Source organism: Saccostrea echinata, unplaced genomic scaffold (assembly GCF_033153115.1).
Source record: "Saccostrea echinata isolate AGI-Se365-2 ecotype Australia unplaced genomic scaffold, CSIRO_AGI_Sech_v1 ptg000054l, whole genome shotgun sequence".
Classification (NCBI taxonomy): Eukaryota; Metazoa; Mollusca; class Bivalvia; order Ostreida; family Ostreidae; genus Saccostrea; species Saccostrea echinata.
In genome coordinates, this window is record NW_026889803.1 from 54,110,479 (window position 1) to 54,126,764 (window position 16,286).

General features: G+C 34.9%; 2 protein-coding genes across 2 annotated transcripts; one reads left to right on the forward strand and one right to left on the reverse strand.

Moving 5' to 3' along the window:
* Positions 1–1,388: 1,388 nt before the first annotated feature.
* On the reverse strand, positions 1,389–10,372 carry LOC133205842 (mucin-2-like). Its single transcript, XM_061341727.1, has 18 exons — positions 10,249–10,372; positions 8,953–9,161; positions 7,985–8,071; positions 7,419–7,608; positions 7,105–7,208; positions 6,833–6,866; positions 6,580–6,581; positions 6,274–6,353; positions 6,079–6,172; positions 5,445–5,522; positions 5,169–5,314; positions 5,036–5,076; positions 4,850–4,955; positions 4,563–4,730; positions 4,251–4,371; positions 3,713–3,838; positions 3,583–3,634; positions 1,389–3,231 (listed from the first exon to the last, which is right to left on the reverse strand). The coding sequence occupies exons 1-18, from the start codon at positions 10,340–10,342 to the stop codon at positions 1,427–1,429; spliced, it is 3,537 nt and encodes a 1,178-aa protein (XP_061197711.1). The 5' UTR covers positions 10,343–10,372; the 3' UTR covers positions 1,389–1,426.
* Positions 10,373–14,922: 4,550 nt separating this feature from the next.
* LOC133171491 (5-hydroxytryptamine receptor 1B-like) lies at positions 14,923–16,086 on the forward strand. Its single transcript, XM_061306251.1, has one exon. It carries the CDS (start codon positions 15,010–15,012, stop codon positions 16,084–16,086), a length of 1,077 nt encoding a protein of 358 aa, XP_061162235.1. The 5' UTR covers positions 14,923–15,009.
* The last annotated feature ends 200 nt before the right edge of the window (positions 16,087–16,286 follow it).

Consider the following 16,286-nt stretch of genomic DNA (forward strand, 5'->3'; position numbering starts at 1 on the left):
CCAAAGGAAGGTCTTGTCACAAGGAAAAATCATGTTAAATATGAAAGCCCTAGCACCAATTTTTCAAAAGTTGTGTCCAAGGTTAAAGATTTTCAAAAGTAGGTCAAACTCCAAGGTCAAGGTCAAAATTGTTGGTATCCAAAGGAAGGTCTTGTCACAAGGATTACATATGTGATGTATAAAAGCCTTGGCACCAGCGGTTCAAAAGTTATTGCCAATGTTAAAATTTGTCAAAAGTAGGTCAGACTCCAAGGTCAAAGGGTCAAAGTTGTTGGTATCCAAAGGAAGGTCTTGTCACAAGGATTAAACATGTGAAGGTTTTGTCACAAGGATTAAACATGTGAAGTATGAAAGCCCGAGCACCAATTGTTCAAAAGTTATGGCCAAGGTTAAAGTTCGGTAAAATTTTACAAAACTGGGTCAAGCTCCAAGGTCAAAAGGTTAAAATATGGTGGTACCCAAAGAAAGGTCTTGTCACAAGGAATACACATGTGAAATATGAATGCCATAGCTCCAATCAATCAAAAGTTATGGGCAATGTTAAAGTTTTTGCAGACAAACAGATAGACAGACGGAGAGACAGAGCAAAAACTATATACCCAGAATCTTCGATACGGGGGCATAAAAATGACCCATTCTAATTCAATTTATGCTTTTTGTTTGATGTTAACGTTTTATTAAGTCATGAAAGGTTGTGTTTTTGCATCGTTCTATTATGTCAGGGTTAGGGTTATTACTAATTCCGTTTTGCATTACGTCACAATCTATGATGACAGCTGCGCTCAAGGTAAATAGTACACACCTCCTAACCATAAGCTTTATGACTGGAAGTTTCTTTTTATTCCTGATTGGTTGCTCGTGTAACAGACTATTTCCGTGTCAATGTTGATAAAATGATTTGACCAATCACACAGCGGGTGCGTGAATTGTTTATGCTGGCTCGTCATGAAAATGATCGTGATGTGATGCAAAACGGCACACTTAACTGGAATTAATGATATCATTTTATCATTTCAAATTCTATTTTGAGAGAAAATATGGAGAATATGCAATTGTATTAACAAATGCAATTAACATGAATGGTCCAAATCCTTTTTTCAATTAAAGACGATCTACCCCAGATACTAAATGACTTGTATGAATATGAATGATAAGTTTCATAGAGTTTCTTTATTCAGCATTATTATTGAGCATTTATACCAAACATAAATTCATTTTATTTTAAAGACGTAGAAATTGATATTAAGAAAAATTATAAATACAAGTATATACTAGTACATTTATGGGCAATTTTAGTTCAAAGTGATTAAAGACTGAAAGAATTATCATACAAAACTATAAATTTCTCCAAATTGTATTTAAATTAAGATAAAAAGTTGGCTGTGTCTAAATGTGTGTAGACTGATGATGGAAGTAAGTTTATAAATTACACAATGTTGGCTACAAGAGCTTGAAATAAAGCTATTTTTGTTAAATGATAGAAGTTTGCTTGCTGCATAAAATTGATTATCACATCATCACTACTGTCTGTTGTTGTTTCAATAGTTGTCTGTTTTGTTGTTTGTAATGTTGGTATAAAAGTTGTGGGACTGATCATTGTTCGTTGATCTGTTGAAGTTGCTGAAAAAGTTGTTTTTGGCGTCTTTGTTATAGGTGAAGTCATCGTGATTGGTGTTGTTGTAGTGGTTGGTTTTGTTGTGATCTTTGTGGTAGGTGCTGATGTTGTTGTGGGAGGTGTTGATGTTGTTGCTGATGTTGTTGTGGTTGGTGTTGTTGTGGTAGTTATTGTTGTGGTAGTTGGTATTGTGGTAGTTGTTGTTGTCGGTGTTGTTGTGGTAGTTGTTGATGTTGTTGTAGTAGCTGCTGTAGTTAATACTGTGTTGGTAGGTATTGCAGTTGATGTCATTGTGGTTTTTGTGGTTGTACTGGTAGGTGTTGTTGTTGTCGTCGGTGTTGATGTAGTTGGAGTTTTTTCAGTGGTTTGTGTTATTGGTGTTGGTGATGTTGTAGAAGTTTTCATTGTTGTTGTGGTCTGCAATATTGTGGTTGGTGCTTTGGATGGTGTAGTTGTGGGTGTTGATGTGGTCTGAGTTGATGAAATTGATGTTGTAGGTTTTTTTGTCATGGTCAGTGTTGTTGTTGTCTTCGGTGTTGTGAGTGGTGATGTTGTGGTCAGTATTGTAGTAGTTCTTGTTATGGTTGGAGTTGTTGTCTGCAGTGTTGTTGTAGGTTTAGTTGTTGTAGTCGATGTTGTAGGTGCCAGTGTTGTTGAAGTCAGCATAGTTGTCATTGGTGTTGTTGTGGTTGGCATTGTTGTCTGTGTTGGTGATTCATTTGTTGTCATTGTAGTTTTTGGAGATGTAGTCGGTGTTGCTGTCATTGTTGTAGTTGGCTTTGTGGTCATTGTTGTTGTTGATGATGGTGTAGTAGTTTGCACTGTTGTTGGTGTTACCATTGTAGTAGTCAGAGTTGGTAGAGTTGTGGTTAATGGTGTCATGGTTGGCATTGATGTGTTTGCAGGTGTTGTTGTGGTTGGTTTTGTCATTGTTATCGGTGTTGTCGTTGTTGTGATTATAGGTGTTGTAGTTGGCATAATTGTTGTAGTGGGCGTCGTACTTGGTGTTGTTGTAGTTGACGTAGTTGTGGCAGGTGTTGTGGTTGGTTTTATCGTTGTAGTTGATGTTGTCGTCGATATCGACGTTGTTGTTGTAGATGCTGAAGTAGCTGATGTTGTCGTCGATATCGATGTTGTTGTAGGTGTTGTTGTAGTTGGGGTTGTGGTGGGCGTTGTTGTTGGTGTTGTCGTCGACGAAGTTGTTCTTATAGGTGTTGTTGTGGTCGGCGTTGTTGTTGTCTGTGTTGTTGTTGAAATCAGTGTCATTTTTGGTGTCACTGTGTTTGTAGTTGCTGTTGTTGTTGTTTTTGGTGATGTTATTGTTGGCGTTGTGGTGGTTGGTGTTGTTGTTTTAGTCAGAGTTGTTGTTGTTGTCGGTTTTGTTGTCGTTGTTGTAATCGACGTTGTTGTTGTAATCGTTGTGGTTGTAGGTGTCGTCGTTGTAGCTTTAGTCAGCGTTGTTGTGATCGGTGTTGTTGTCGTCGTCGGCATATTAGTTGTTGTAGTTCCTATTAAACAAGTGTGACAGCAGCTTCCCTCTCGGACATTTTGCGAGTACTGACTACACAGAGAGGCATCACAGTTATAGCTAGGATCATCACCAAGTGGGCAGTTATCTGTGGATTGATATATTGCGTGATAATAAAAAGACAAGAAAGACCAGTTAAACAACACAGAGGCTTCCGAACAGAATAGGCAGGTAGGAAGCAGACTGGCAAATTTTGTGTTTTTCCTGCTGGAATGTCGAAATACGTATGAAATGGAAGGAGGGAAACGTGACAGTTTGTGTGTGTGGGTGGATGGGGGGGGGGGGGGTAAGTTCACTATGTTTTTCAGGGGAAACACTTAACAAATATACATGTCATGTATTTACTTTCATTTCAACAAAGAGGCAAACTAGCAACCACAATTCTCTCATTCAGTTGTGGGAGGGGAGGTGGTCAACATTCTTGTGTGGTGGTTCTTACCTGGCACATCCAGAGCTTTTGTAGAACTGACACACTGTCCTAGTTGGCACCACTAAATTATAGAATAAAAACAGAATTATGTTTGCATCAAGTCATACACTAGGGTGAAATACATCAGTAGTCCATTTACCTTGTAGTTACCACACGGGGTTCCATCAAACGTAAAATGGGCGGAACATGAAGTACTTCCGGGAATACGACACCGAAGTTTGTGACAAATCTCTGACCACTTGAGTATAGTTCCAGTATACGTCTCCTGAATAAAATTAAATTTTGATAATATGGAATATAATTTCTAGATGCTTGAAATCAAGACCACATCAGTTGTAACTCAGCTTCGAACAAAGACACTTTCTTTACGTCCTATTTACTTAGATTAACATATCCCACATATAATTCACGGAACACATAATTCTTGTTTTAATTAAACTATAACGGTTCCATAAATGAGACTATTGTGAAAACATGAGCCCACGTCCAATTCTTGAATTTCTTAACCAATAATTTGGTTTTAAATTATCTTTCACACTTGGATGCAAGTTCATTCAATTTATCTGATTTTTTTCCGGATTAACTTTGTATATTATAGTGTGTGTACAGGCCCAAAAACTATTTATGCAAGATAGAAACAAACTGAGTTTTAAAGTATCAAGTTTATGAAGCACTACCCGACAGACTGTGGAACCAACAGATGGCGCATATGTCATTGCACATTGTTCGTCTGCTGTAAAGGCTTGGCTCTCTCGGGTGACCACATCCAAATACGGTGGTATGTTACTCAAACAATTTCTAAAGGAAAAAGAAAACTGAAACATACTTTCCATCATCCGATAGCAACATTACAATTTGACAAAATTGTAATGCGTAAAATAGATGAAGGCTTTGTATTTTTTTAATTAAACCAGCGTTGTTGTGGAATTTCTGTTGTAATTACATGTATTTGCAGAAAACAGAATTGTTATATACTGGATACAGCTTACTCAAGCAAACCGCTAACGTAGGTTCCAATTGCTGCTCTCGAGCAAGCCGAGAATTTGTACGTGTTCAGCGCCATGTCAGGACTAAGATTGGCGGGATTTGGTAAAATACCCGCCATCAAATTAAAATTACTGGAAGGACACGCCCCTGTGTCATGTGATGCACCAATACTACAAAAAGAGAAAAATGTTACATGAAAGGTCAACTTCAAATGCATAAGGAAGTATGTAATGGAGACAACGACTTATCAAATTAAAAGTAAATATATGGACAAATGGAATTTCCTCACCTGTGACCAAGCTCATGAGCACCAATGTGAATTGCGATAGCGTTGAATGTTTCCTCATTAACGGATGCTGCGTAAGAATTGCACACTCTGGACAGATAGGCAATACCTGAAACATCAGAGATTGGTAAGCATTGGTATATAATAGTATAATGGTTGCGTTGTCAAAAAGAAAAGGAAGATTCTTACCTATAGTTCTATCATCCGTGGACGTTTCTGCCAGATTATATCTGTGAGGATACATAAAGAAAAGAAAACATTGATATTCATCATCATTTAAATGCTGTTTCTTTATCTCTTGGAAAATTTATAGGCATCTTACCCCGTGTATAAGGCAGCATGGTCGTGTCTGGGTAACACAGACTTTTGGGCATTCGACCAAATGGCGAAATCCATCAAGGTATTCCCATCATATACCTTATTCCCACTAATCACATTGTTCTCTGTCCAGTTGGACGATTTCTGGTCCTAAAGACAACAAGTCTACCTTGTAAAAGATCCTGATAACCCGCAATTATTGCCCAATACATTTTGATTACCGTATTTTGTCTTTTACATAAAAATAACGCCGATGCAATCATTTTAAGGTCCCCCTTACCATTGCCAGTACAATTCCAGCTATAGCTACACGTAAGTCGCCTTGAGGGGTCTGAGCCGTCTTAAATCGGGTGTCTATCTGAAAAAATAACAGTCAATATAGGATGATGGAGTGGCATACTAAGTAATTAGGAACAGTCATTGAAGTTCCTTAATTTAAAGATAGATTTGGGTTTGATTTCTGACTTAATTATGGTCAAAATAGAGGTCATACATGTATTTGTATATAATGGCCTCTATTTTGACCAAACTTAAGTCAGTAATCAAACAACATATCTACCCTGTAGCTGGTAACTATATTTAGAGACTTAATTGTTTACTCATTTTAAGGTAACGAATCTTTTTCTACTCACATACATGTAGGTTCCATGATAAAACCATAATGACATTTAACTTATTGTAATAACAAGACAGAGGGAATAAAAAGTAGCTGACTTACAAGATAAAGGCAATATTTGGTTCTTGACACCCCACTTACGTGATGAAGGCAATGTTTGTTTATTGACTTATACCCCACTTACAAGATAAAGGTAATATTTGTTAATTAACTTACCCCATTTACAAGATGAAGGCAATACTTGGTTATTGACTTGCCCCATTTACAAGATTAAGGTAATATTTGGTTATTGACTTACCCCATTTACAAGATAGAGATAGTATTTGGTTATTGCGTTTTTGGCTTCTTCATTTCTTTGGTCTTCATTGGTTGCATTTGACATGGACTTCCATCTGCAGAAATGTACGATTCTTGTACAATGTAACTAAATTAAAGACGTTTATAAGCTGTACCATGTGATTTCCAAAGTAGTGTTAGCTTTGATAATACTCACATGATGAAGTTGGCGTAGTCTACACACACTAAGTATTCCACATACAACTGGTTAGTACTTCTTTTGTTCTGACTGTGATTCTTTGTGAAATCTGTGCAAGATTTCCAAGAACATTATTTCTGGTTATGAAGGACACATTTACAATTAATACAAAAATCTGACGTTTTCTGAGCTTTGTCCAGCATTTAGTTGCATGGCCGTAGGAACCGGGGGGGGGGGGGGGCACGGGGAGTCAATAATTTTGCCGATATATAGAATACTATAGAAAACATAGCTAAAATATGCTTGTGCCCCCTCAATAATAACCTCTGATTACCTTTTTTTGCTTGTCAAAGAATTTGTGTACTAGATAGTGCCCCCCCCCCACAACTAAAATGTATGGTTGTGCCCCCTCAAAGTGAAATTGCTTCCTACGGGCCTGAGTTGACATACATGGAAATAATATATGGGTCGTCAAATATCCCATTCGCCAAAAAAAAAAAAAAATTACAGGGGGAAAAAATCGAGGATCATTTTTCAAATTCCTAAATTCCTAGAACATTATTCTTCATTGTTATACCATTGCTTTCTCTTCTTTTCCTTGTATTGATACCCTGTAAAAAAAAATTCATACATAGGGTAATGTTATATCGTGCCGGTTGTTTTTAATAAAATGATCATTATTGAGGCCTTAGCCCTAACCCTAGCGCTAAGTCTAAACTGACCACTTTAACCCTAACCCTATCACCTTAAACCTAACCCTAAATCTAGTATTGGAAAATACTTGTTAACCAATACAACACACACAAAGTACAGTGTATATCTATCCGGCGGTGAAAATAAACAACTTACCATGCCTGGATCTATGATAAATGGCCCTAGTGTCTGGGGTGTAGTACTGGAACCTTCCATCACCCTCTGTGGCCTCAGTCCCTCCGACGGAGATGGTTCGTTCTCTATAGAATGGAAAGAAATGTACATTAAATTGAGCATTACTCTTTTTTACGATGGTGACGCAACTTTTACGGTGTTAGGAGGAAGGATTGATGTGAAGTAAAAAACCCGAAAGCTATTACTATAGATACTGGTAGCTGATCTTCACTATTTTGATTTTTGAACGAAAACTAAGTATCTTTTTTAACCCTTGTGTTTCTAGGGTTGCCTACCAATAATAAACATATCGTTCCCGAAGTCGAGGGAATCCTTTTCCAGTCTTAGTACATTGTGGATCCGGATAGTTGCAGGATGAGGGGTGGTCTTGGAGAACGGGGGTTCCACGATCTTTACAGACCGCCTCGTTCTGGACGTCACCGGTTCAATGGAGTAAAAATCAGTCCCAATGATATAGTTTGCATGCTGAAACATAGTGTATTGCAAAATCGGTAGACATATATTAGCCAACTAGATTAAGAGAAAAGATTTAACATTTTCAACTTCCAAGTATATTGTTCTCAATTTTTGTAAATTACTGGTTTATATATTTAATTATATTGATTACAAATGCTAGTGTTTATACTTCTGATATGTTAACTATGGATATGCATAATTGTTGTTTGCTATGACTTTATGATACCAAGTCATTTTTTTAAAATATGTAAAATCATTACGAGAATGTTGATATTAAAAAAAACATTTTACATGATAATATCACTAGCGAGTCTGTGTACATAGTATTAAAGGTCACTTGAAGACCATTAACTCTTGAGTTACATGTATAATATTTGTACCTTACCAATTCAAACCTTGTATAGTCGTCTTCAGGAAAACGCACCAGCGCGTTGGCTCCCATTTCAGTGCCTTGATACAAGGCAAAATCTCTCTGAAAAAAGCAATGTTTTACATCAACCTGCTTCTATACGGATAACATATTCAGCAAAAAAAAAATATTTTTTTATTTCAAAAAGCTTTATATTTGTTATTTTTCCTTTAATTTAAATCATTGAGCTTTGTCGCAGCGAAATGTTGCAATGTCATACCACTTCTTATCCAAATGACTTTCTCAACGATATTTAGGGGGCCATGATAACAAATTAATTTTATGAATTTTTATTGGTAATTTATAACAAAATCGGAGATATAATCTACAAAAAATACACGTGTTAGATCTCTATCATTACTTAGACAAATTACATACATGTAAAATCAACACGTCCGTGATTTCACGATTGCGTACGGTTCACGCCCTACTGGTTTGTTACAGCTGTCAATTCAATATAATTATTTGGTATATGCCCCTTTCCGAAAACAAACAATCAAACCAAATACAAGAAAAAGCACCTGTCCCATAATATATATATATATATATATATATATATATATATATATATTGACTAGCGAGTTCTGTTTATATTTATATATGACAGTGAGTTTAATAAAACCCACAGATTTCTTAACAAATTTTAAATAAATTATACATCAGAAGACAAACCAATATATTTGGAGGAGATTAAGAATTTTGGGGATTTTGTCAAGATACTATTTAACTTTGCGCTCCTTTTTTACTTGAAATCATGAATCCACCCATGGTATTTATATTATCTTACTGAAGTTATATCCTCCTAAATAATTGTTAGGTTTTTCGTATCTTTAGTCAATCTAATCATCACGAAACAAAGAAAAAACGGACTTTCAAATCAAGTGGGAGAACCTTATTGTAAAGATAAATAAAAAAGAAGAAGAAAATGGCACCATAAAGGCTACCTGTAAGTTAAAGGTTGTGTCATTGACCACTCGTCCGCCAGTCCACAAGAGAACTGGAGGAACTTTGACCAAATCATTTCTGGTCAGATCCAACCGCACATCGCCATCACTGGTGGTGAATTTAAAGAGGAGTTTATCCGGAAATGTATTTGTCGATCGTTTTCTTCGAGTATGGTCTTGTGTGAGTAATATCTGAATTGGCACTAATTCTAAAAGAAATAATCAAACAGAAATTATAGGAACTATTCCTTAAACAATTTTGATTGAAAATAAAATTCCTGGCCCATTTAAAAGAGTGGAGGATGGGTTTGTTGGATTAGCTGATCGAATACGTAAGGGAATCTGTAATAGTCCTTACTTTAAACTCATTTGAAAAGAATACGGATCTAAACATTTTTGTTGAGATTGTCCATCACTGGTCACTCACTTAAGGTTCACTGACCTTGTGATCAGAAAGATAACTCTCACTGTCAAAGTATACTGGAATAGTGTGCAATTTAAGCATGAATTGGATTCTCTGAATCTCTAAGGAAGCTCTAAACACTAATAAAAAACATTTGGGTTTTTTTTTTTGATTTGGAGAAAAATATGTCGTAAAAAGGTGTGCATAGTGAGGTTATCTAGTTCATTTTCAACATGGGATACCTACCCTATTTCTCCAGGAAAAATGTTCAAAGACAATGAAGTCCTAGTGAGCAGAAATTACTGGTGTTTACTTACATTGGGGAAATACACGCAATTTTTTTTCAATTACTAGCTATTACTAGCTATAGTTCTATATCCTGGTCTATATTATAAAGAATACTTTTATCTAGTACACTTTGTGTCCTTCACTGTAGATTCCATTTTATTCTGTCTTACATCTAAGGGCAGATCACTCTAACTGCAAAAAGCTACCATGGAATTAGAACTCTTCAGTGAGCAGTGTTTAGAGCTTCCTTAACGATGAACCTTAAGGTTCATAATCATATAAAATGCTGCTTTAACACTTATGATTTCCAAAAGAAACTGCACTTTATAAGTAAAATGCAAACAATAATAGCTTACGGGCAAATAGGACAAAAATGACATTTCAATTTGATAAATTTATAAAGAAATGATAGACATTTATTCTATTAAAAGTTATCCCTCTTATCAGAGTATCAATGAACCTTAAGTATAGGTAACAATATTCTGTTTTCAGATAACTTTTACATTTATACAATTAATTTACTCTGTGTGAAAAAGGTCAGTTTTAAATTGCTGATTAAATGAAATAAAACCAAACTACTAGAATAAGCATTTGTAAGCACCAACCTTGAGTTACAGAGTCCTGTATTTTTTGTTTCCTGGACTGGGACGGAAATGCACATGATAAGGAAAGAAGACTTACGAAAAACAGAATATTCATCTTAATTCCTAATTACCCGCTGTCATCTCATTTTATGTATCCGAAATTTATTGGCTAAACACTTACAATGGGACACACTTAAAGAATTCTAAAATTCACATCATCCCTGTATTTTGTGAGCCACAGAGGGTAAAAAACCTCATTCTGTTCGTTTGTGATTTTAATAATACGTTCAATGCCCATCTAACATTCCCTCGGCTAAAATGTGACTTGATGCGGTTGGGTACGTCCAGACCATTACTGGACCAGTACAGTAACGTTAAGTCTGACAATAAAACAAAAACATTATCTTTAATCTGATAGACACGGGTCGCTGATCTTTTACGTCTGTGTATACCTAACACAGAAGGCCCCTGGCCTTCAGGGTGTGAAAAGCTGGTCTGAGAGAATTGCCCCTCGCAGTGAAAATGTGACGTTTTAATCAGACCATCAGCGATTATCGTTATAAATAGGAAAACAGCATTCCAGTGTGTTATAATGTTGTTCTTTGACATGTATTACATGTATTACAACTTTCTTACGTGGACATTGTAACATTGTGTCACATCTTTGAGTGGGTTGATTATTTTACAGATACACCTCGTTTTTAATATAGCTCTTAATCATCTATACATCACACACACACAAATAACATGCATTACTTTTTATATGGTAAATTTCGTCAAATCATCAAACTTATTTAAGAAGTTCTCTCAAGCAGTCCGTTGTACATGTATTTGTTTTTCTGTTGAATATGGTCTCTTATAATTATTTGCCAAAGCTACATGTATATTCTGAATATGTGCAGAATTTATAGGAAACAAAATTTTCGAAGCTATTTTAATTCTAGCCATTCGGATAGTAAATTAGGAAGAAAATTTTTTCACTGTGCAGAATGGAATCAAACTGCAAAGTGATTATAAAGTTGTATCAATTATAAGAAAAACAGAGTAGATAACAAATATCTGGCTCTACGAATGAGAAAAACCGAAACGTTCATTTTTTCGCCATTGTTTTTTGCTTCATAAAACTTGAATAGTTTTCAAAATGAAAATTATTTTAATGGTATTAAACACCAATTTTGTTTTCCAAAACCTCTACCAAGTAGTGTTCCAATTAATGTTTGAACCTTGGTACTATACCTATTTAACATTAAACCTATATAGACGTAGCTGTCCTAAAAGAGAAATCAAAATTGAACGAAATCCTTTCTTTTATTTCAAAGTATTATAATGCAATTCATTTGGCCACAATAACGCCTTAAGACTAAAAAATAAAACAAAAAGCCCAAGATCACATGAGAATAACACAATCTTTTAAAGGATCAATGGAATGGCAAATAATGAAATAATGATATAATAATACAAAATAAACAAGAGAAAAAGAATAAATAGAATACCTCCCTAAAACCAGAACCCCTTATAGTAAATTAGGAAGAAAATTTTAAATTTACCACTGTGCAGAATGGTATCAAACTGCAAAGTGATTATAAATTTGTATAAATCATAAGAAAAATAAAATAGATTTTCGAGGCTCTACGAATGAGAAAAATCGAAACGTTCATTTTTTTTCGTCCATGTTTTTTGCTTCATAAAAAAATGAATAGTTCTCAAAATGAAAATTATTTTAATGGTGTTTAAAAGTTAAATTTTGTTCTCCAAAACCTCTACGAAGTAGTGTTCCAATTTATATATGTATGTTATGTTATGTATGTTATGAACTTTGGTACCTCTTTAACATTAAACCTATGGACATACATGTAGCTGTTCCAAAAGAGAAATCAAAAGTGAACGAAATCATTTTTTTTAATTCAGAGTATTATAAAATAAACACCTTAAACTAAAAAATAAAACAAAAAGCTCAAGATCACCTGAGTATAACACAATCTTGTAAAGGATAAATGGAACTGTAAATAATGATATACATAATAATAGAAAATAAACAAGAGAAAAAGAACAAACGGAATCCCTCCCTAAAGCCAGAACTCTGATCCAGGGACTATGAATTTCACAATTTCCACCTGATACCTAACCGTTTTAGATGTTTGACAAAATTAGAATAGATTTTTTTCATATTCGATTAAAACCCTTTGTCTATATAAGGATGACTTAATAAATTCTGGAAATTCTCTGACAATTTTCAAATGGCTCTACAATGACTATGCAATCTCTATATAGAAAACGATATACAGTGTATACAATAAGTCACCCAATAAAATAGAATAAAAAAATAATGTGAATGATCTTAAGATCAATTGAGGAACTCGTACTCAATTTGTAGAAATTTTGAGGCAACTAGGTAAAGAATATTGACTGCTTTCTGATACCAGTACATAAACAACTTTACAAATTATAAACCAGATACTGTCAAAAGACATTAATACCCGCACGCGGGTGTTTGCTTCACTTTCATATTTGGGGAAGAAGGGAAGAAGCCACAAATAATGTATTATATAGTATTGATTCTTGCACAGCATTTTGAAAGATGTACTATAAAAAGGCGTGATTATTTTTCAATAAATAGAACCTTGTCCCATAATCACGCTATTGATGCTACATCCAAGACAATTAATCGAGTCGTTCCAATTGTCTCAATCCAGATCTCACCCACTACTTAACAGAACAAAAATGAACCGAAAAAGTATGTAAAAATTAAATTGTTTAAAACAATCTTTTCTTTTCCATTACATCGCCACTCAACTAAGTAATATCATTATGTCTTATTAGTTTAAGATCACAGTATTGAGGAAAACAAATTAAATCTACGTGTATCTTAAATATTACTCATTAAAAGCGACTTCTAACTTCTTATTGACATTATCCTCTCTCTCTTAAAAGAGATATTTCATTGCACTTTAATTATATATGAAAAAAAAAAATCCAAAAAAGCAATTCCAGGATTCGAACCCATTATCAGGTAGAAGAGTACTCCAGCAGCCCACCTGCATGCTTAACCACTAGACTAATTCCAACACAATCAGAGAAAGTGTGATTTTTGTAGACTTTTTGTATTTCAGATGGATAATAATTCTTACTCAATTTTTATGTTTGTTTTTTTTTTAAAGATATGCCTCTTTGAAACCAAATCGAAAATGGCAGTTTTGAAAAAAAAAAAATCCCTACCTCTTTATATGTGTACATCAACTTTTTATCCAGGAGTCAATTTTTAGAACACTGGGAAAGCCCTATTTAAAAAAAAACCCACACAATCTGACATATTTTGCTGTGTGACTAATTTACACTTCATAAAGTAACAAATAAAAAGTCGATATGCAGTTTCCAAATATCGTTCTACATTGTGCTGTATCTGAAAAAAAATTGAGCACCGTTTTCCGTTACTTAAAACTGTTCTTATTATCTGCTACACCTTTAGGGAAAATAACATAAGAACTGCAACCCCCTCTTCCTAAGCATTTTTATTTGGTATGCAGAGCAAATCCTTAAAAGTATTTGGACACAAGAAGATTATATTATTACTTCATTTATTATATCACAAGTCTTTACTAATACTGTTTAATGAAGGCCCTATCTCGGGTTGAAAATAGAAATGGATGTGTTTTCCTCCCCGACATAGAGAAGATCTTGACTAGTCTAGCGAACATGAGGTAACAGAAACCAATTCCTCTCTGATTGGTTAGTTCCACTTATTGGTAAATTGGGTATGCTAATTCTAATAATAAAACCCCTTCGCGTCAAAAGAATTCGAAAAGGAAGAAGTAAGAAATCGTTTCAAATATACGTATGCTTCTCAAATATTTCTCACAAGAAAATTGAAAGTTTTGTTTCCAATCAAAAAAAGAAAAAAAAAATAGAAAAAAAAGAGGAATTTAGAATACTTCCAATCCCCCTCAACCGCTCAATCGGAAATAAAGTACGTTTAATTATGAAATTGGAAATCTATTTTTGAAAAAAAGTATTCAGGATTCAAGATTATCCAATAAAAGAATAAACCCAGAAAAAACCGAAATATTTCACCAATACGAAATGTGATGAGCTTTTGTAAGTTTTACATTAGGCATTTACCTTAATAGATCACACTTCTGGATATACAGAAGAATTTGCACCTCATTTGAGCCATTATCAACGATTATCAGATTTGCACCTTTTCCGTTTCGATAATTGCCAATTCGTCAATGGCCATCCAAAGAATTCAAACGGTACTTGGTAAAATATTTTTCCATATCAAGGAGCAAAACAGGCAAGGTAAATATAATCTAAATCACGTACTTTTTATAAAATAACATTCTGTAGGCGGTCGACATGCCGGTGATTTTTTTTGAAAATGCTAAAATAGACAATTCTTGCTTTTTGATACATGAAATAGCTGAAATAAAAGCAGCAGGGATCAACATGCATTCAACCATTTAAGAAGCTGGTATATTTTTTGTTATGTTTGCGGTTTAATTTTATTGTAAATCTTATTTCAAAATGATTACAAAATTGTTGAAAATTTAAAACAATTGTATAAAATTCGTTAAATTTCTTTTGGTAACAAATATTATATTTAAATGTTTTATCTTATTTAAGGATGTCAACTCCAGTTCTTGTGAAGATTATTATAGCTTCCATCATTTTGACTTTATTCTGGATGCGTCTGATGATTCAGCTTCTTATAAATCTGGAGAGCTACTGAGCAGACGACAGGAACTTCAATAGATTCCCGGTTTCCTGTCTTAAGCCTTGAGGGATATGCCTGTTCACGACCAGACAGAGTTCCAGCTAGATGACTATGGATACCACAACATCACTTTATCACCCAAAGAAAACGTTATCGTTCTTGATCTCGTCTTCTTCATTTTCACCGCCACATCAATCATCTTCCTCAATGTATTCGTGGTGGCACTGGTTCTTAGACTTGGGTTTAAAAAGATAAATAAAAACCCGTTCAACGTCCAGATAATGAGTCTGATCGTCAGTGATTTTATGGTTGGAGTTTCCCTCCTCCCGACACAAATCACGTATTTCCTAGGTCAGCAGTCAGACTTTGACTGTAGCGTACGGTGCGCAGTTTTCATGATTGCGTATATGGCTTCGCTGCTTCACGTCTGCGTTATTTGTTTAGACAGATGGTGGATTATCTACTTCAACAAAACCCAAACACGTAAACAGCTATTCCCTCGATGCCTTTTTCTCCTATTCGGGACCTGGGTGGCTGCCTTTTTGATAGAGTTCATCCCATTTGTTCTGTGGCGGGATGAGAACTCGTCGGTGTGTTCGATAGCTAATGTTTTTGGGGACTATTATAACGAGGCCTTCGGATACCAGGTCTGCACTCATATTGCAGTAATTTCCTGTATAACTGTTTTTTACGGTCTTATTATTGGTTTCATCTTAAACAAAAGAAAACGGTTAAATCCAGTCCGGAATCGCACTTCGGATATAAGCGCTGTATCGAGCAGAATATCAACACTTGACAATTCTTCGAAAGCAAAGTCTATGCCGTCCATGAAGTCACAGCAAGATATCTCAAGGAATGGTACAGAGGCCAGTCAGCAATTCAAAAATGACAGTCGACAAAATAAGGCCATTCAGACAATGGGATTTATCATCGGCAGCCATCTTCTTTGCGTCGGACCCCTTATATCCATGCTTATGATGGAGATCTTCGGCAACTTAGAGCGGACCTCCGTCTCATGGCACCATGTAGTTATTTATATCGCTTGCTTGGGATCCGCCATTAACCCCATTCTCTACGCATTTCGAATACCGGAAGTCAACAATGCTATGGCTAAATTCTGTCGCGTGAACAATGCGTCCTTTGATTGACACATGTGATTGATTAAAACGTTACGTTTACTTTAAACATTGATGCTAGTGAAAAACTCTCAGAGTTTAACATTGATGTTTGTTGTGATCTATTCGGATCTAAAATTGCAGTAATTTTGATAAAATATTTTTCATAAAAAAAAATTTATTACAATATTGCATAATTAAAATACATGTATTATATTCACCAGGTGACCATT